Source organism: Chrysochloris asiatica, unplaced genomic scaffold, assembly GCF_000296735.1.
Source record: "Chrysochloris asiatica unplaced genomic scaffold, ChrAsi1.0 scaffold00252, whole genome shotgun sequence".
Lineage (NCBI taxonomy): Eukaryota > Metazoa > Chordata > Mammalia > Afrosoricida > Chrysochloridae > Chrysochloris > Chrysochloris asiatica.
This window is the reverse complement of record NW_006408770.1, coordinates 3362857-3383129: the sequence shown is the minus strand read 5'-3', so window position 1 is coordinate 3383129 and position 20273 is coordinate 3362857. Positions and strand designations below refer to the sequence as shown.

At 39.5% G+C, this 20273-nt stretch overlaps 1 protein-coding gene across 2 annotated transcripts in view; it reads left to right on the top strand.

Annotated features, from left to right (window-relative positions):
- Window positions 1-20273, top strand: part of ATRX (alpha thalassemia/mental retardation syndrome X-linked) — a 335048-nt gene that overhangs the window by 143924 nt on the left and 170851 nt on the right. For both annotated transcript variants that reach the window (XM_006873737.1, XM_006873736.1), the window contains one exon: window positions 3-180. In XM_006873737.1, the coding sequence (XP_006873799.1) occupies window positions 3-180 (178 nt within the window). The remainder of the gene's footprint in view (window positions 1-2; window positions 181-20273) is intronic.

Sequence of the window (20273 nt, the reverse complement as noted above, 5' to 3'; positions counted from 1 at the left end):
AGGTCTCTGAATTAGCCACTGTGAAACGTCCACAGGAGAGAAGCTACATGCTACAGCGGTGGCAGGAAGATGGTGGTGTTATGATCATTGGCTATGAGATGTACAGAAATCTTGCTCAAGGAAGAAATGTGAAGAGTAGGAAACTTAAAGAAATATTTAACAAAGCTTTGGTTGATCCAGGTAAATATTATTAATAAGCAAAGAGATGAAGAAAATTCGATTAAACAAATGTATGTATATTTTATTTAAAAAATACTTATTGGACATCTGCTTCGTTGCTGAGTTTTTGTCTTTTTTGAGTCTTTAGTGCCATTTCATTAAGGTAACATCACCTTTATATTGTCAGCTGTTCAAATTCACTTGCTCAGTCTGGAATTATTTTGAGAGACCATGCAAACAATTAAAAATACATCAGGTGACTGTGTAAAGATTCTTCAAGCTCTGAATATTAAATGATAACAAGAGGTCTCTCTATACTTTGAAAATAGTTAAATGTCTTTCTATACTTTGTATCATTACAAAAATTGCTGAATGTTCATCTTCTATCGTTTTAAAGAGTTGTTAATATGGAAAGTTAATAGTTACAATGCTGTCTTTCCTTATGGTAGTTATGTGATGTGAGAGCCATATTCATTGTCAGAAAGAGCATCTCTAGGTCTATCTTTATCTGTCAAGATCTCTCTTGAAGAGCAGTGCTGTCTGTGATAGGATAATACCTGTATGCCTATATGGAAGACCTGGTGTGGCACTGTGGGTAAACTGTAAAGCCAGTTTGAACCAGAAGGTTGGAAGTTCAAGCTTACCAGCCACTGCTAGTAAACCCTATACAAGGGTCACTGTGGGTCGGAACCGACTCAACGACACTCAACAACAACAACAACATAAGGAAGACCAGTTAGTACCACTATTAGCAAATTTATGCACCAACCACTAAACCTCATAATGATTAAATTGAGGAATTTTTCCAACTTCTTTAGCCTGAAATTGATCAAACTTATAATCATGATGCATTAATACTTACTGGTGATTGGAATACAAAAATGTCAAATAGTGTAAGAATCAGTATTTGGAAAATACGGCCTTTATGAGATCACATTATAATTTTGCAACATCAATATTTTTTCCTTGCAAATATATTTTTCAGCAACATGGACCACCACTCATCTGTCAGTTTGTCATACTATGGAGACTTTCGTGTTGCTGTGATAATAGAAGCTATGTCACTGGTATATTTAAATGCTATCAGGGTAACCCAAGGTACACAGGTTTCTGTGGAACTTCCAGACAAAGACAGTGGGAAGAAGGGGAGTTGGACTACTTTTGAATGGTATTATAATGAAATATGCAAAGATCTGAAGACATCCAAGTTGTACTGAAGGCATTGCTGGAATTGATGGTATACAAATTGAAATGTGTCATTAAATGGATGCAGTGTTAGAGGAACTCACTAGTCTGTGCCAAGAGATTTGGACAATAGCTACCTGGCCAACCAATTGGAAAAGATCTCTGTCTGTTCCCAGTCCAAAGAAAGGTGACCCAGTGTAATGCCAGAACCATTGAAAAATAACATTAATGTCACATGCAAGTAAAATTGTGCTGAAGATTATTAAAATACAGTTGCAGCAGTACTTTGATAAGGTGCTGCCAGAAATTTATGCTGGATTCAAAGAGGGTATGGAACTAGGGGTATCATTGCTGATGTCAGATGGATTTTGGCCCAAAACAGAAAATACCAGAAAGATATTTACTTGTGCTTTATTGACTATACAAAGACATTTGCCTATATGGATCATAGCAAATATTGGATAACATTGCAAATAATGGGCATTCTTCCTCCATTATTAATCTGTTATATTGCCCCTGTACACCTGTCTAAACTAAGAAATTGTTATTGTTATATTATTGTAAAATGGTGGGAGTGTTAACAGTCAGTACTTCTCTAATTTCGTGGAGTCAAGATCAGCCCATGGCTGATGCCTATAAGGTGTAAGTAAGATATACTTTGATTCCCAGCCTTTTAACCACTTCTGATACTGGTAGTCCCTTCCATAACACTCTGTTTCTCTTCTGAATTCAGTAATTCATGGGTTCAATCTAATAGATCATACTTACAGTTCTGCTGCTCACTAAGGAAAGAACAGACTAAACCTCAGGATCAGGAAGCATGTAGACAAAGTCTGCCTTCAGTTCAGCAGAGCTCCCTTTTTTCTTTTCATCCATATAATCAGGTAGGCTTTTCTATGCACATCCTCTCTTAGCTCTTCAAAGCTTCTGTTTCCCTGAAGACGGGCCTTCTTCCAGCCCCCTGAGGAGAAGCTATATCTTGTTCCCCTCAGGACAGGCCCTTTTGCTGCCATCTCTGCTGCTGGGTCCCTTCTGAGCCTTTAATTGTAATAGCTCTGACCTTCATTACAGCTCTTTCAGGAGGTTCTTTGCATCACTCTTCCCTTGTTTGTCTTCTTTCTTCTTGCTGCTTCTCTTACTTTACTGTTACTTCATGTCTGAAAATACTCTTTGTGTGTTTGGCTGCATATATACACAACTCCATGTCAGTTTCAAGGCATGGGCCCCTACCAGCTGGTGTCACAAACTAACCAATTCCCTCTTGTTAGGCCATAGTCATTTCGTTTGCATACTAGGATATAGTAGCCTAGTTTGCAAATTCATAGTCACGTCATTTGCATATTATATTGAGCAATCCCTGTAAGATACATACCAATCAAAAGTCAGCTAGAGCCCAGGACCACACAAAAAGCATTAAAGCCAAGTTGTTTATAGTTTCTCCAGAAAATGTGAATGGGCCTGGACAAAAGTAATAAACCGTCTAAGGCAATAAACTAAGGCAACCTCAGGGATTTGTGAGAAAATATCTCTGAAGCCGTTTTTCAAAAACAAAAAAGGAAAGAAAAAGCAACAGCAACAAGAAAAACCCCACAAGGCAAGTGGGTTTTTCCGTTTTTTTGTTTTGCTTTGTTTTTGTTAGTCTAAAGACTGCCAAAAGAACCAATAGATCTGTGTTGGAAGAAGTGCAGCCAAGAGTGCTCCTTGGAGGCCACGATGGCCAAACTTCATCTCTCATACTTCGGATATATTGTCAGGAAGAACCAGTCGCTGGAGAAGGATATCATGTTTGGTAAGGTGAAGGGTCGGAGAAAAAGAGGAAGACCCCCAACAAGATGGATTGGCCAAGTGGCAGCATCGATGGACTCAAGCATGGCAACAATGGTGAAGTTGGCCCAGGATCAGGCAGTGTTTCGTTCTGCTGTGTGTAGGGTTTCTATGAGTCGATACCGACTCGATGGCACTTAAGAACCACCACCACCACAACAAAGACCAATGACCTGGTATCCTGCAGAATGCAAGTATTTACTAATCTTAGGTTAACAAACCCGCCCCCCCCCCCCTTTTTTTTTTTCTCTTGAGATTAGACTGGGGCTATATGTTGTTAGGTGTCATTGAGTCGGTATCAACTCATAGCGACCTTATACACAGTAGAATGAAACACTGCCCAGTCCTGCACCAATCTTACAGTTGTTGCTACACTTGAGCCCATTGCTGCTGCCACTGTGCCAATCCATCATGTTTGGGGTCTTCCTCTTTTTCGCATGATGTCTTTTTCCAGGGACAGTTCCTGTCTGATAATACATCTGAAATATGAGAGATAAAGTCTGGCCACCCTGGCTTCTAAGGAGCATTTGGCTGTATGTCTTCCAACACAGATTTGTTTGTTTTCTTGGTAATCCATGGTACTTTTAATATTCTTCTCCAACACCGTAATTCAAATGCATCAATTCTTCTACTGTCTTCCTTATTTATTGTCCAAATTTCACATACATATGAGGCTGTTGAAAATACCATGGCTTGGATCAGGTGCATCTTAGTCCTCAAACTGGTATCTTTGCTCTTGGACACTCTAAAGAGGTCTTGTGCAACAGATTTGCCCAATGACTGGGGCAAGTAGGGTTTTGAAATAATACAACAGAAGTGAAATAATACTTATTACAATCAATAATACTTATTTCACCTCTGTTGTAAGTTCATAATACCACATGACTTACTGGTGATGTTAAGTTTCTTTAATATTTAAATTAGTGTTCACCAAGTTTCTCTACTATAGAGTTACTTTTGTTACCTTTATCAGTTCTATTTTTTAGAATTGAGTCATAAGCCGAGCCCACTAGGTGTGGGGGTTGGATTAAACTTCATGTTCTGATATTGTTAAGTGCCATTGAGTCAGTTCTGATTCATAGCAACCCTGTATAGGGTTTCCAAGGAGCTGATGGTGGGTTTCAAATGCTGACCTTGCAGTTAACAGTCCAATGCTTATCCTACAGTGCCACAGCAAAACTCCCATGTTCTGTAGAGGCCATAAAATTTGAAACTTTTCTTTAAGAAACATTTCTTTTTTCTTACCCATTAGTGTATTTACTCAGTCACTCCCCCCCCCCCCATCTTTATGTGTTCCATTTTATTTTTTTTTTAAGTTTTTATTGTGTATTATGTGATAATTATACATGTGAGAACATTATCTTTACATTTATCCTATCATATTTTGTTTCATTCAATGATTACAGTCCCCTCCATGCATCATCAAAAAATCAAAAGGTGCACCCCACAAGCTTGCTCCTCGGCCGTCAGCACACAGCCCCTCTCCCTCCTTGAGTACAAAGTTCCCAGTCACTCTGTCTCTGCACGTCATTGTCTCTGCCTCCATCTCTGGTGTCACTGCTTCTCTGGGTAGGGTCCTGCACTACACTTTTCTCCCTTGATGGTCTCAGGGACCTTCGCTCCTGGTATTCAGTCACTTCTTATATTGGTGTCTCCAGTCCCCAGTGCTGTCCAGTTGATTTTGACCCAGTAGTGACCACAGAATAGCAAATAGGTCTGTGTTGAAGAAGCACACAGTTGAAATGCTCCTTAGAAGCCAGGATGGTGAAACTTCTTCTCTCATACTTTAGACATGTACGATAGTTGGAGATACAGGTTGGTTCTTATATTTCTTTGATATGCCCCCAATCTTTTGTCATTTTGAGTACTTCAGATACTAATAGGACCCTTCAGGTTCATGTTATGTTTTTCCTGCGCCAGAATCAGTTATTTTTTTAAGGAGTCATGGTTTCTTTTGTTGAAAAAAGATATTTAGGAACCAGGATCTAGGTGCTGGGTCACCTAGAGGTCAGCAGTTCAAAACTACTAGCTGTTCTGTGGGAGAAAGATGAAGCTTTATGCTCCCATAAAGATTTACAGCCTTAGAAGCTTATACAGGGTTGCTAGGAGTTGGAACTGACTCCATGGCACAATACCACGACCCCTGCCAACAGCTGGTATATCGTTTCTTCTATTCTGTTTCAGCTAATCAAACTGGTTGCTATATGCAGATGTAGAAATCCATGTATACAAACATGTCTCTCCCTTTGTGTGTGTATTAAATTAAATATGAGTTCACATCAGAGCCTTCTAACTTGTAGATCTTTCTAACTAGAAAAGGCAAGTGTACAGAGAGGAAAGTTTATCAGTGGTTACCAGGGAGTGGTAGGAGTGAGGGGGAAAGGGAGAGCCATATTGTTTAGCAAGCTTTAAGTTGTCTGTTAATCGTGATGGAAATTTGCAAGGGATACTAGTAAAGGCTACAACAGGGATGCTGATACGGGGTGATTAATATAACTTGGCGTCACTGAACTGTACATATAAATAAATTATGAGTGTGTGAATGTGAATATGAAAGTGGTAACTAATGTGTCTTCACCATAATTTTAAAAATACAATTATAAAAGGTAAGCAACTAATTAGTTGGATTACTGGTGTGGCGCTTTGGGTTAATGCACTAAACTGCAAGGTCGGTTTGAATGGCAAGGTCGGTGGTTCAAACTCACCAGAAACTCCATGGAAACCCTATGCAGGGTTGCTATGAGTCAGAACCAACTCTATAGCACTTAACAACAACAACAAACATGCTAGTTAGTTAATGTAAGTGGGGGTCGTAAAATATTTTCCTTTAGTCATTGACTAACTTTATTCTGAAAAATGTTTTCAGAGTTGATCCATGTTATAGTATATACCTTGATTTGGCTTATCTGAATAATACTTCAGTGTATGTACCGTATTTTATTTATTCATCCATGTGCTAATAACATTTAGATTGTTTCTACCTTTTGGCTATTGTGAATAGTATTGCTATGAGCCTTGGTGTACATGTGTCCATTTGAATCACTGCTTTTAAATATGTAGGAGTAGAATTTTTGTGTTATATAACAATTTTATATTTAACTTTTCAAGAACACAGCAAACTGTTTTCCATAGAGGCTATATCAATTTTATCCTTACCAGCAGTGAAAGAAGGTTTCAGTTCTTCTACATTACTGTCAGTATTTGTTAAATTTCATTAAAAAAATTTTTTTAGCCATCCTAGTGGGAGTGAAGTGGTATCTCATTGTGGTTTGCTTTGTAGCTTCCTAATTGCTAATGCCATACTCGAATGTCAATTTGTCATACTGTGCTGGTTTGTGTGTTGCTATGATAATGGAATTATGCCACTGGTGTTTTAAATATCGGCAAGGTCACTCATGATAGACAGGTTTTTGTAGAGTTTCCCGACTAAGACAGACTGGGAAGGAGAAGCAGACCACTTTTGAATGGTTAGCCACTGAAAGTCTTATGAATAGCAGCAGAACACTGTCTGAGACAGTGTGGGAAGATAAGTCTCTCAGATTGGAAGCCATACAAAATAGAACTGGGGAAGAGCTGCCTTTAATGACGTGAATGGAGCAAAGCTTTTGCGAACTTCATTTGCTGATGCGGCACAACTCAAAATAAGGAGAAACAGCTCCAGACATCAGTTAATAGTCAGAGAATGGAATGTATGAAGTATGAATCTAGGAAAATTAGAAGTCATCAAAAATGAAATGGAACACATTGATATCCTAGGTATTCGTAACCTGAAATGGATTGGTATTTGTCATTTTTAATGTGATTTTTAATAGGATTTACTTGCATTTTGGAATATTTTATATGTGGTCATAATGTAAATTTTAATATGCTATCCAAGTTGTTTTTTTAGTATTTTGTTGAAGAATTTTGCATGAATATTCCTGAGGGTTATTGGTCTGTAGTTTTATTGTGGGGTGCCTTTTGGTCTCAAATGAGCTTAGAAAGTATTTACTCCTCTGATGTTTTCTGGAAGGCTGAATTGGTGAATTAGTGTTAGTTCTTCTTTAAATGTGGTAGAATTCACCAGTAAAATCATCTGGTCCTGTTCTTTTTGTGTGGGAATTTTAAAAATTACTGTTTCAATCTGTTCACTGTTGGCTCTGTTGACATTTCTGTGTATTCTTGATTTACTTAGTTTATTGGCATACAGTTGTTCATAGTATTTTGTTACACATTTTATTTCTTTCGGGTCAATTGTAAATGTCTCCATTTCATGTTTTATTTTAGTTTTGACTTATATTTGCCATGTAGTCTGTCCATTTTATTGCTATTTTTTTAAATATAGAACTCAATTCATGTTTTATTTTTCTCTACTTTTCTATTTATTTCTGCTGTGGTCTTTGTTACTTTCTTCCTTCTGGTGCCTTTACACTTAGTTTGCCCTTTTTCTAGTCATTAAGTTATAGACATAGGCTGTTATTTTGAGCTCTTTCTAATTTAAAATTTTTTATGTTTATTGCTGTAAATCTCCCTTTGAGCACCGCCTTTGCTATACCCCATAGACTTGAGTATGTTGTATTTTCATTCTCATTTAACTATTCCCAACTTTTCTTTTGACTCATTTGTTACTTAAACTTGTGTTGTTTAAATTAAACATATGTGTATTTTTCCAGTTATTCTTTTCTTACTAATTTTTATTTTTCTCTCCTGTGATAAAATAAGATACCTTGTATGATTAAAGCCTTTATACATTTTTTGAAACTTGATTTATGATCTAGCATCTGGTTTATCCGGAGAATTTTCCAATTACATTGGAGTATTGTGTATTATTCTTTGGTTGGACAGTGTTATGTGTATTTCTAGTTGGTTTATAGCATTGTTCAAGTCCTTTATATCCTTAACTAATGTTCTTTCTAGATGTTCTGTCCATTGTTGAATGTGGTGTATTGAAGTCTCGGTACTATTATTGTAGACCTTTATAGTTCTTCTGTAAATGATTGCGTCATATATTTTGGGCTCTGATGTTACGTTCATATATATGTATAATTGACCCTTTAATCAGATGATTTCATTCTTTGTCTCTTTTAACATATGGTTTGTTTGCTCTCAGTATGCTTTGCCCATTTTTTGTTTTTTTTAAAGTTTTTATTGTGAATTATATGATAGTTTACATGGGAGAACATTAATTCATCCTATTGTATTTCATTTCATTGCAGTGATTACAATCCCCTGCATGCATCATCAGAAAACCAAAGGGTACACCCCACAAGTCTGCCCCCCAGCCATCAACACACAGATCCTCTCCCTCCCTGAGTACAGAGTCCCCAGCAACTCCATCTCTCCACGTCATAGTCTCTTTGTCCATCTCTGGTGTCACTGTTTCTCTGAGTAGGGTCCCACACTATACTCTTCTCCCTTGATGGTCCCAGGGACCTCCACTCCTGGACTGCAAAATCAACCACGCCCCTTCTTTTGCCACAAAACATCTACCTTTACATTTCCAATACTCACAGTCAGTTCTGATAGCAATTATCACTATTGAACCACAAGAGTCTTATCCTCATCTCCTTTCTTCAGCCCCGTCCAGACAGGTTGGAAAACACTCAGTGAAGAGTCTCCTTTCCCCTGCACCCTCTGGAACTAGGCTCCCTCTTGAAAGCTTGTAAGCCAGTCACTTCTTGCCTTTGTAGCCCCCTACTCCATTTTGGGTAGCCAATGTCTACGTTGCCCATCCTTGTCAACCCTGTGTACCGAGGAGGTGGGAATGGTCCTCTTTGTAAAGATTTGTTCGCTCCTTTGAGCTACTATATCCACAAGTATAGGTCAAGTTCATCAAATTGTAGCAGATTACTCTTTTTTTCCTCTTCTTTCTTGGAGCTGAGTTCTGATCATCCAGCCATTGAAGCCAGGTCAAGTAGGTACTATCTGCAAATATGGATGTTGTTGTCCATCTCCCCTCTCTTCATATCAGCTGGACACTTCACTGTCCACTCTAGTCCTCTGTGGCCATGTCCCTGTCTCTGGGCCCAGGAGTCCCAAGGTCTTGCCATACTGCTGGCCAACCAGGTCTCAACCCGGGTTGAAAGGAGTCTATTGAACGTGGTAGGACTTAACTCACAACTTCATTGCTGTTTTTCCCTCACTTCCCCTTATTGGTGACAAACGTGGTCACCAATCAGAGCACATGTCTGCTCATGAATTCCCCTTGAGTCTTAGTCTTAGAAGGGGGTTTGCCCTAAGGGGACCCAACCACTTGCCTTGATGTTTCCTGGGTGAGCAACTTGCTTGTTCTTGTAGTAATCTGTCGGACTGCCATTATTGTTTTGTATTTTTCCTGTTGGTCTTTTTTTCAAGAAGTATCTTCTGTTCTTCTAGCCGCTCCAGGCTGATCTGCTTGACCTTTCAAGTGGAAATTTCCTACCTCAAGATACCGGATGGGGATCAGGATTCCATTTATGGTCTTATGCTATGCAAAGGCTCTGTAGGAAGCCTTCATTGGGCAAGTTGTAAGCCTATTTCAGTTATAGGCAGAAGACAGACTTACAAACTTTATATGGTAATGTTTCTGGCTATTCCTTTCTCTCCTCCTAAAGTGTCTATTTTACATTATTATTTATCTCCGTCCTACTTATCCCATGCGAATCTGCCTAACTGTTCTCCCAATCCACTTTTTTCTTCCATTCACCTCCCTTTCTTGTATATTGTCGTCGTCCCCCCCCCCAGCACCCAACTATCCTGTGTCTATTTCCTACCCTCCTACCCTGTGCTCCACCTTCCCCTCCCTCCCATCCCCCCCACCCAACCACCCATTATACCCTAGTAACCAGCAAAGAATTTTTTCCCCCTTTGAGTTTGGGTAATTTTTCTTAATCTTTTAAGATAATGGTCCTGTGCAGTATTTCTCCTTTTGTGACTGACTAATTTTACTCAGCATAATGTCCTTAAGGTTCATCCATGTTATGCAAAGGCTTACAGCTTCCTTGTTATTCTTCAAGGTAGCATAATATTACATTGTATGTATGTACCAAAGTTTGTTTATCCATTCTTCCATTGATGGGTACTTAGGCTGTCTCCTTCTTTTTGCTATCATAAATAGTGCTGCTATGAACATTGGTGTGCATATGTCTACTCATGTTCTGGCTCATATTTCTTGTGGATAAATACCAAGTAGAGGAATTGCTGGATCATAATGTATTTCTATTTCCAACCTTCTGAGGAAGTACCATATTGTTTTCCAGAGTAGTCAGACAATTTTGCAATTCCACCAACAATGTAGGACGGTCCCAGTCTCTCCACATTGTCACCAGCATTTATTGTCCTCTACTTTTATTTATCTTTGCTGGTGTGAGATGGTATCTCATTGTTGTTTTGATTTGCATCTCTCTAATGAGGAAAAGAGGAAGACCCTGATGATATGGATTGGCTAAGTGGCAGCATTGATGGACTGAAACGTGGCAGCAGTAATGAGGTTGGCCCAGGCTTGGACAGTGTTTTGTTCTGCTATGCATGAGATCGCTATAGGTCGGTACCGACTCGATGGCACCTAACAACAACAATGGCTAGTGATTGTGAACATTTCTTCATATATTTGTTGGCTGCCCAGTTCTCTTCCTTGGTGAAGTGTCTCTTCGTGTCCTGTGCCCATTTTTAATTGGGTTATTTGTCTTTTTCTTATAGAGGTGTTGTAGTTGCCTATATATTTTATAAATGAGTTCTTTGTCTGATGTGTCGTTACAAAAGAGTTTTTCCCATTCTGTGTGCTCTTTTTTTTACTCTTTTGGTGAAGTCTTTTGATGCACATAAGTTTTTAATTTTTAGTATGTCCCACTCATCTATTTTGTCTTCTTTTTTTGTGTGTGATTTTCAAAATGTTTGTTAGTCTGTGTATTCCCTGTATTAGAGCCCTCACATATGTCCCTATTTTTTCATTGATTGCCTTTATAATTCTGGATTTAGGCTTAGATCTTTAATGCATGCTGAGTTGGTTTTTGTATAAGGTGTGTGGTGAAGGTCTTGTTTCAAGCTTTTGCATATCGCTTTCCAGTTTTGTCAGCACCGTCCGTTGAAGGGACTATCTCCTCCCCATGCAAGATACTTAGGCCCTTTTCCAAAAATCAGTTGGCTGTGTGTATTTGGGTTAATTTCTGGATTTTGATGAGCCATCTCAGAAACACGAACAAGGAATTTCATTATTCTCAAGAAAGCAGTGTGAGGAGGACAGCATGTCCTTTGAAATTCTTACACATTGAGTTTCTTTGATTCAAGGACAGAAAACTGTTAACACCAGAGAAATAGCAAAGAAGTGTAGAGGCATTGCAACAGTAGAATCAGGAGCTGGAGCATAAGACAGAGAGTTGGGCTTCCTAGTCCATGGAGTATGTATGTAAAGCTGAGTGCTTTGTGTCTGAAGTCTTAGTTGTGGGGTGGGGTACCTTCAGAAAAGCCTAATTGGGAAAACTAGGCTGGCTAATACTTGAAGCTAGAACTGAGCACCTTTGGACTAAAGCTTATGGAGAAGTGGTATGTCCTTTGGGCATTTATCAGTAGTGCTAAAATAGTTTTGTAACATTGACCTATCAAGGCAGAGGTCAGGCTAAGGGTCAAGGTCCTGAGAGACACTGGCTTGTGGTCACCACAGAGAAGTGACTGTATTGACCAAACAAATATATCCTGAACATTTCTCATCCTAAATTGTATCTGTGAGTATGGTCTGTGTGGTCATTGCAATGAATTATTCAACTAAGCAGATAAGTATAGAGTGCTGTGATAGGGTTGACTGGTGTCAGAATTGTTACAGAAGGCTATAGGGCGGAAGCATGTCTGACCTCTGCTTCTTAGGAATCTTCTTTGGCCTGATGCTGATGGTAATTTTCCTCTTTGCTCTCTGTGAAGTCAGAGGAGGTCAGACCCATTTTATAAGTGTCTTATAATTAGGTCTAAGGAGCTCTTGTAGCATACTGGTTACGAGTCGTGCTGCCAACCTCAAGGTCACCAGTTAGAAACTACCAATGGTTCCACGGGAGAAAGATGAGGCATTCTGCTTCTGTAAGATTTACAGCCTCGGAATCCCTGTGCAGGGTCACTGTGAGTTGAAACCGACTCCACGGTAATTAACAACAACAACAACATAATTAGGTCTAAGGAGCTCTGTGTAGTGGTTAAGAATGGGGCTGTTAACCTCAGGGTCAGCACAGTTTGAAACTACTAGCTCTTCCATGGGAGAAAGATGAGACTTTCTGCTCCAGTAAAGGTTTACAGACTCAGAAACCCTGTACAGAGTTGCTATAAGTCGGAACTGACTCCAAGGCACGTAACAACAACAACAACAACATTGTTAGACAGTCTGGAGTCCTTGTATGGCACTGGAGTCCTGGTATGCGCCAGACTGCAAAGCTGTTTGAACTGTAAGGTCGGCAGTTCAAGCTCACTAGCTGCTCCTCGGAAACCCCATATAGGATCTCTGTGGGTCGGAACCGACTCGATGGCACTTAACAACGACAGTGGTGGTTATATGCTGTGGAGTCGGTTCTGACTCATAGCGACCGTGTACAAGGCTTCCGAGGCTGTAAATCTTTACGGGAGCAGAAAGCCTCATCTTTCTCCCATGGAACTAGGTCTGTTTTGTATTTTGAGTTAATTTTTGTTTATGTTAGATTCTTCTTCTTCTTCTTCTTTTTTTTTTGCATGTGATTACCCAGGTGTCTCAAAAACATTTGGTAAGAAGACTATGTTTTCTCCATCGAATGGTGTTGGTAAGCTTTTTGAAATTCAGTGGACTATGGATGTGGATTTATTTCTGGACTCTCTATTTTATTTCATTGATCTAAATTAGAGTACCACACTTTCTTGATTTACTCTAGTTTTGTAATAAGTTTTGAAATAGGTAGGAGTGAATCTTTCAACTGTGTTTTTCTTTTTTTCAAGATTGCTTTACTATTCATATTTCCTCTATGAATTTTGTCTGTTTATACAAAAAGATAGTTGGAAATTTGATAGGGCATCTGTTGGATCTATCAATTGAACCCCACATGTCCATCAATTTACTTAGTTCTTTAATTTCTTTCACCAATGTTTTCTAGCTTTCAGTTTACATGTCTTGCATTTTAAAATTAATTTTATTACTCCTAAGTATTTTGTTCTACTTGTTAGAATTGTTGATGTAATTTTTTTACAGCTTTTACTTTGAATTGAATAGAGGTTTACAGAATAGACCATCAGTTTTAAATTTCAACAAATCATATATTTTGCATCTTTCCAATGATTGTAATCATCTTCATTTATCAACAGTTAATAGTATTCACTATTGCATTCCTCCCTTTGTCTCCCACTACCTTCATCTTTCCTCTACTAACCTCTGTCTTGTTGTGTATTGCCTCCTCTCCTACCCATGTTAATGTGTGTCTACACTCTAGCCCATGAATAATATTCCTTCCTTCCTCTCTGTCCTGTAACCATCATAGATTGTTTCTGAGAAACCCTTTTCTTATTAACTTTTTGCAACGTTGATCATATATAGTATTTGCCCATTTGTGATTGACTTAAGGTTACTTAGAATAATGTCCTCCAGGTTCATCCATGTTGTGAGTTCACAGATTCTTCATTATTCTTCAGCATTTGATAGTATTCCATTGTATGTATGTACCAAAGTTTGTTTAACCATCCATATGTTGATTGGCTTTTAATCTGTCTCTGTGTTTTCAATATGTCTCTTGTAGGCAGCATATTGAAGGATCCTGTTTTCTAATCAGTTCTTCTCTCATGGTCTTATGACTGGTACATTTAATTCGTTCCCATTTATTGTAATTCTTGATAGGTATGAATTGATGGGTGTCATTTTGCTGTGTGTTTTTTGTGGTGCTGCTGTTTTTTTTGTTTCCCATAATTTCCTGCATTGAGTTCATTTGTGTGTGTGTTTTCATTTTCATTTCTGTTGTGTTAATGTTTACTATATCTTTCTGATTTTTCTCTTTTAAAAATTTTGATGTGCAGGTGTATTATTTTTTTTGGAGGTTTCCCTGTGTTATCTCTGGTTCCATATTTTCAGTCTTGTACATTTGTTTCACTTTAAAAACTACTATATCTGGATTGAGTTCTGTGTGGTATTGTCATGTATGGTAATTTTAGGTTGTTATCTCTTATTGTTGATTATCAGTCCAAAGAACACCTCTTTGAATTTTTTGTTAAGTTTGTCTGTTGTTGTTGTTAAGTGCCGTTGAGTCGGTTCCAACCCATAGTGACCCTGTACAGGGTTTCGGAGAGTGTAAATCTTTACGGGAGTAGAAAGCCTCATCTTTCTCCTGCAGAGCAGCTGGTAGTTTCAAACTACTGACCTTAAGGTTTGCAGCCCAATTCGTAACCACTACGCTACCAGAGCTGCTTCATTACAAATTCCTTTAATTTCTGTTTTATCAGGAAACGTCCTAATTTGGCGATCCTATATGAGGACAGCTTTACTGGGTATATTATTCTTATTTGGCAGGTTTGTTTTTCTTATTTTAGTTTGAATATGTCATCCCATTGCATTATTGCCTGCATGAATTCTGTTAAGAGTTCAGAGCTTAGTCTTATTCGTTCTCCTTTGTAGGTAACTTTTTGTTTTTCCTGAGCAGCTCTCAGGATTCTTTCCCTGTGTTTGGTTTTGGAAAGTTTGATTATGATATATCTTAGTGATTTTCTCTTTGGATCTATCCTGTTTGGGGCTCTTCATCTTCTCATCTTTCATGATGTTGTTGTTAAGAACTGTGGAGTCAGTTCTGGCTCATAGTGACCCTGCACAGGATTTCTGAGGCTTTATGGAAGCAGAAAGCCTCATCTTTCTCTCATGGAATGGCTGGTAGTTTCAAACTACCGACCTTGAGGTTAGCAGCCCGATTCGTAACCACTATACTACCAGAGCTCCTTCATGATGATGATGTTGTTGTTGTTGTTGTTGTTATTAAGTACCGTGGAGTCAGTTCTGACTCATAGTGACCCTGCACAGGGTTTCTGAGGCTGTAAATCTTTTCGGGAGCAGAATGCCTCATCTTTCTCCTGCGGAACCGCTAGTAGTTTTCAGCTGCTGACCTTGAGGTTAGCAGTCCGATTTGTTACCACTACACTACCAGAGTTCCTTTTTATGATGTTAGGGAAGTTTTTTTCTAACAGGTGTGTGACAGCATTCTTTACTCAGCTGGGTTTAATGTTTATTGCAGTGGCCACTCAGAACTCAGATACCATACTCTCAGTTATGAAGTTTATTACAGAAGTTAACAGGTTACAATTCAAGGTCAGAAATGCTCTGGGTACAGTTCTTCCAGTCATGACAGCCTCTCCTTTGCGGTGCCCACAGATGCCTCTTTCTGTCCATCGACCCCTTTGCCTGGCCTCTGCCCAGCTTTTTAAAAAAACAAAACAAAACTTTTTTTTAGGGCTGTTGATATATGTCCATAGGACACACCACTCTACTGTAAGTCTTAGCTTGAAGACACTTGGTTCTAGCTCCATGTGTCAACAAACCTAACTCCTTTAATGTGCCTGAAGGCACCCCACTCTGTAAGTAAGCCTCTTACTTGATGTCAATCCATTTTAGTTGTTCTCCCACTACTGTCTTGTGCTCCTGGCACTTGGTTTTGCTACTGCTGATTATTTGCCACTCCTTCAATGTCACACCTTCCCTGACCTTGGGTTGAGGAGGTTCAGTGCATTGGGTCCAAAGAATATGCTCCACTCCTGGCTCTGATTATTCTGCGATCTTCTCTCCTACTTGTTTGATGGTTCATTTTATACTCAGGTTTGAGTTCCAAGTTTTTAAATTCACAACTAACTATATGTTAACAGTCATTCACAACTGTTATCATATTATCATATATCATTATCTTCTTTCACATTCTCTTATCTAGACCTATTGGGAAAACAGGCATTTGGTGGGAGTTACAAAGAGCAGGGCTATTAATGAAGGTGGCGGTTATGTGCCGTGGAGTCGGCTCTGACTGTTAGCGTCCCTGCATAGGGTTTCTGAGGCTGTAAACCTTTACAGGAGCAGAAAGCCGCTCATCTTTCTACACAGAACTACTGGTAGTTTTGAACAGCTGTCCTTGAGATTAGCAGCCTGATTCGTAACCACTACACTGTTGTTGTTGTTGTTATGTGCCAACTCATAGCGACCCTGTACAGGATTTCCGAGGCTGCAAATCTTTACGGGAGCAGAAAGCCTCATCTTTCTCCCACGGAACCACTACACTACCAGATTAAATAATCCACTACACCATATTCATGTGTTTATTGAGCCTTTATGTTAATCTTATTTGGAAAAATAAATATTAAAGGTTTTCACCCATTTTTTTGTATTTGGTTATTTATCTTTTTGTTATTGAATTTATATCCAAGGGGGCTTCAAAAAGTCTGTGGGAAAATTCCATTATTTTTTTTTTAATGTTTTATTGTGAATTATGTGATAGGTTACATAGGGGAAAACATTAGCTTTACATTCATCATATCATATATTGTTTCCTTGCCATGGTTACAATCTCCTCAATGCGTCATCAACCAACCAAAAGGTATACCCTGGAAACCTGTCAGCACACAGCCCCTATCCCTCTCTGGTTCTAAAATTCCCAGCCACTCCATCTCTCCACATCTGCCTCCGTCTCTGGCGTCACTGCTTCTCTGGGTAGGGTCCCGCTCTTCGCTCTTCTACCTTGATGATCCCAGGGACCTCTGTTCCTAGACTACAAAGTCAATCACTCCCCTCCTTTTGCTACAAAATGTCTACCTTTACATTTCCAACCCTCAAAATCAGTCCTGTTAACAATTATTCACTATTGTATCACAAGAGACCTATCCACATCTCCTTTCATCGGCCTAGCCTAGATAGATTGGATACTACTCAGTGGAGATTCTACCTTCCTCCATGCCCTCTGGATCTAGGTTCCCTCTTGAAAGCTTGTAAGCCAGTCACTTCTCACCTTTGTAGTGCACCCTCCCCCCACCCCCCCCATTTTTGGTAACCGATGTAAAAGTTGTCCATCCCTGTTTACTCTGTGTATGGAGGGGGTGGGAATAATCCTCATTGTAAAGATTTGTTCCCTCTTGAGCTGCTGCATCCATAGGTGTATGTCAGGTTCATCAAATTGTATCAGATGACTCTTTTTTTCTTCTTCTTTCTTCTTCTAGTTGAGCTCTGATCATCCAGTCATTGAAGCCAGGTCAAGTCGGTATTATCTGCAAGTGTGGATATTCTTGTGCATATCCCTTCTCGTCTTATTAGCTGGACGCTTCACTCTACCTAGAGAGGCGTGAAGCCAGGCATGGAGACTGAGCCGGCTGAGAACAAGGGACTCGGAGGGAGAGGGGCTGTGTGCTGACAGCCCGGGGGGCGGGCTTTGGGATGTATCCTTTGGTTATTTGATGATGCATGGAGGGGATTGTAATCATTGTTGTGAAACGAAATACGATAGGTTGAATGTGAAACTGAAGTGGGACAGAGGTAAATAATGATGTATGCACAACATTGGAACAATGGGGCTCAGGGATACAGGGATTGAGACATGGGATGGGGAAAAGGGGAGAAATAATGTTAAGATCCTTGGCTGTCTTTTGAATTATGGTTTTCCTGGCATACCATTATAAAATAGACACTTGAGGGGGAGAGAAATAAATAGTTAGAAGTATCAACATAGAAAACTTAAGTCCGTCTTCTGCCTATAACTGATTAGAATACCTAAAATGGTGCTACAATGTGTCCATTATCTTTTTTTTATTTATTTAAAGTTTTTATTGTGGATTGAGTGAAAGTTTACAGGGTATATCATCAGTTTTACATTCAACAGATCATGCACCTTGTTTCGTTATAATGATGATGATCCCCTATATGTACCATCAGTTAACAGTATTTCTCTCTATCCACGTTTAGCTTTTTAAAAACAAACAAACAAACAAACAAACAAACAAACAAACAAACAAACCACTTAGGCATATATAATAATTTACATCTCCAAAGGGCACATTCTGCAAGTCTGCCTCCTGGCCACCAGCTCTTAGTCCCTCTCTTCTTAGTCCATGAATCTTGAGTCCTCAGCTACTCCACATCTCCATGCCCCATCTCTGCCTCCATCTCTGGCGCTGCTGGTTTTCTGGATAAGGACCTTCATTCTGCTTGTGCGTTTCTCTCTTGATGGTCCTAGGGTCCTCTGTTTCTATACTGTAAGATTAATCACTCCCCCTTTTTTTGTTATAAAACTAATACCTTTACAGTCGTGACAGTCACAGTCATGATAACAATGATTCACTATTGAATCCTACGAATCGGATCCCCATCTCTTTTCACCAGACCCATCTACACAAGGTGACAGCTATTCAGTGGGGACTCTTTCTTCTCCCCCATACTCTTAAACTAAACTCCCTATTGAAACCTTGCAAGCCAGTCACTTCGTGCCTTTATTGCCTGCCGCCTCATTTGAGGTAGCCAGTATCTAAGTTGCCAGTCCCTATCTACCCTGTGTACACAGGAGATAACATTGATATTTGATATGAAGACTCTTTCCCTCTCTGTTGGTATTTAGAGTAACTACCGCTCTGAGTATAAGTCAGGTTAATCAAATTGAAGCAATTTACCCTTGTTTCCTTTATGAATAAAAAAACAAAACAAATAGTAATTTTTTTTCTCCCCCCAATCTTCCTCTAGTCGAGTTCTGATTATCGAGTCATTTAGGCTAGATCAAAAGGGTACTGTATGCAAGTTAGGGTGTTCTTGGGAATCACCCCTCACTTCATATCAGCTAGGTGCTTCACTCTCAGCTCTAGCCCTCTGTGACTATGTCCTTGTCCTTGGACTCAAGTGTCCTCAGGTATCACCACACTTTGGACCAACCAGCCCTTCCTCTTCTCTCTCTCATCTCCAGTCAATGGGATTCAATGGACTGGGGTTGAACTCAGCTCATTTCTTCATTGCTGCCTTTCCACCTCTTCCACTCAGCAGTAGACCAATGTGGTCGCCAGCAAGCTTAGATGCTTGTTTGTGTATTCCCTTTGAGTTTCAGTATTATAGGGGTGTTTGTCCTGAAGGCACCTGATTGCTAGCCTTGATGTCTTCCTGGCAAACAGCTTGCTTATTCTTGTAGTAGCCAGTCTTGTTGACATTTTTGTTTTGGGTTTTTCCTGATGATCATTCTTTGTAAATGTATCTTCTGACACTGTAGCTGTTGCAGTCTGCTTGTCCTTTGTAGGGGGAATGTCCCACCTCATAAGCTCCACCTAAGTTCCTATTCTCTGTAACAGCTTTGCACAAGGCCTATTTCACTGGGCAAGTTGTAGAACCCCTTTTAGGTATTCCAATCAGTTATAGGCTGAAGGCAGGCTTACAAGTTTTCTCTAATCATGTTTCCCAACATTCCTTTCTATCCCACTCAAGTGTCTGTTTTACAATAGTAGGCAAGGGAAACTAATACTCATAAGGCAGTCAAGAATTTTAGTATTATTTACCCTCTTCACGCTGTAACTAGATTCCTGTATCCCAGAGCCCTATTGTTCCAAGGTTGAGTATGAATCACTATTTACCTCTGTCCCACTAGACCATGCAAACCTGTCTCAGCATTCTCTTATCTATCTTGTTCTTATGCCTCCTCCCCGCTTCTTGTATTGCCCTCCCCAACACCCAAAACTAAACCTCCCACCCCAACCCCATTGTGGTTACCTTATATTCCATTTGTTCTACCCTCCATCTAAGACAGTCTATTTTATTCAGTAATCAATCTGGCCTTCCCACCACCTGGATCTCTGTTACTCTGTGTTTACCTTCTTTCACATTGTAATTGTTTTGCTCATAGACTGACTTCCCAGATCCTCTGTTCTTAAAATTTTATTCTCTTCTTGACTCTTCCAATTGTTGATTGAGTTCAGGTGGATGCTGCCACGTACGTCATTCTGTGTAGTTGATGTCTGTTCTTGTTGGTTCTTAGTCCACAGAACTTCCTTTAGGATTTTTTCAAAGCAGGGTTGGCATTGGCAAAATCTCATAGCTTCTGTTTATCCTGGAATGTTTTGATTACACCATCATATTTGATTGACAGCTTTGCTGGGTAAAGGATTCTTGGGTGGCAGTTTTTTTCTTTCAGGGTTTTATATATGTCTCCCCATTGCCTTCTTGCCTT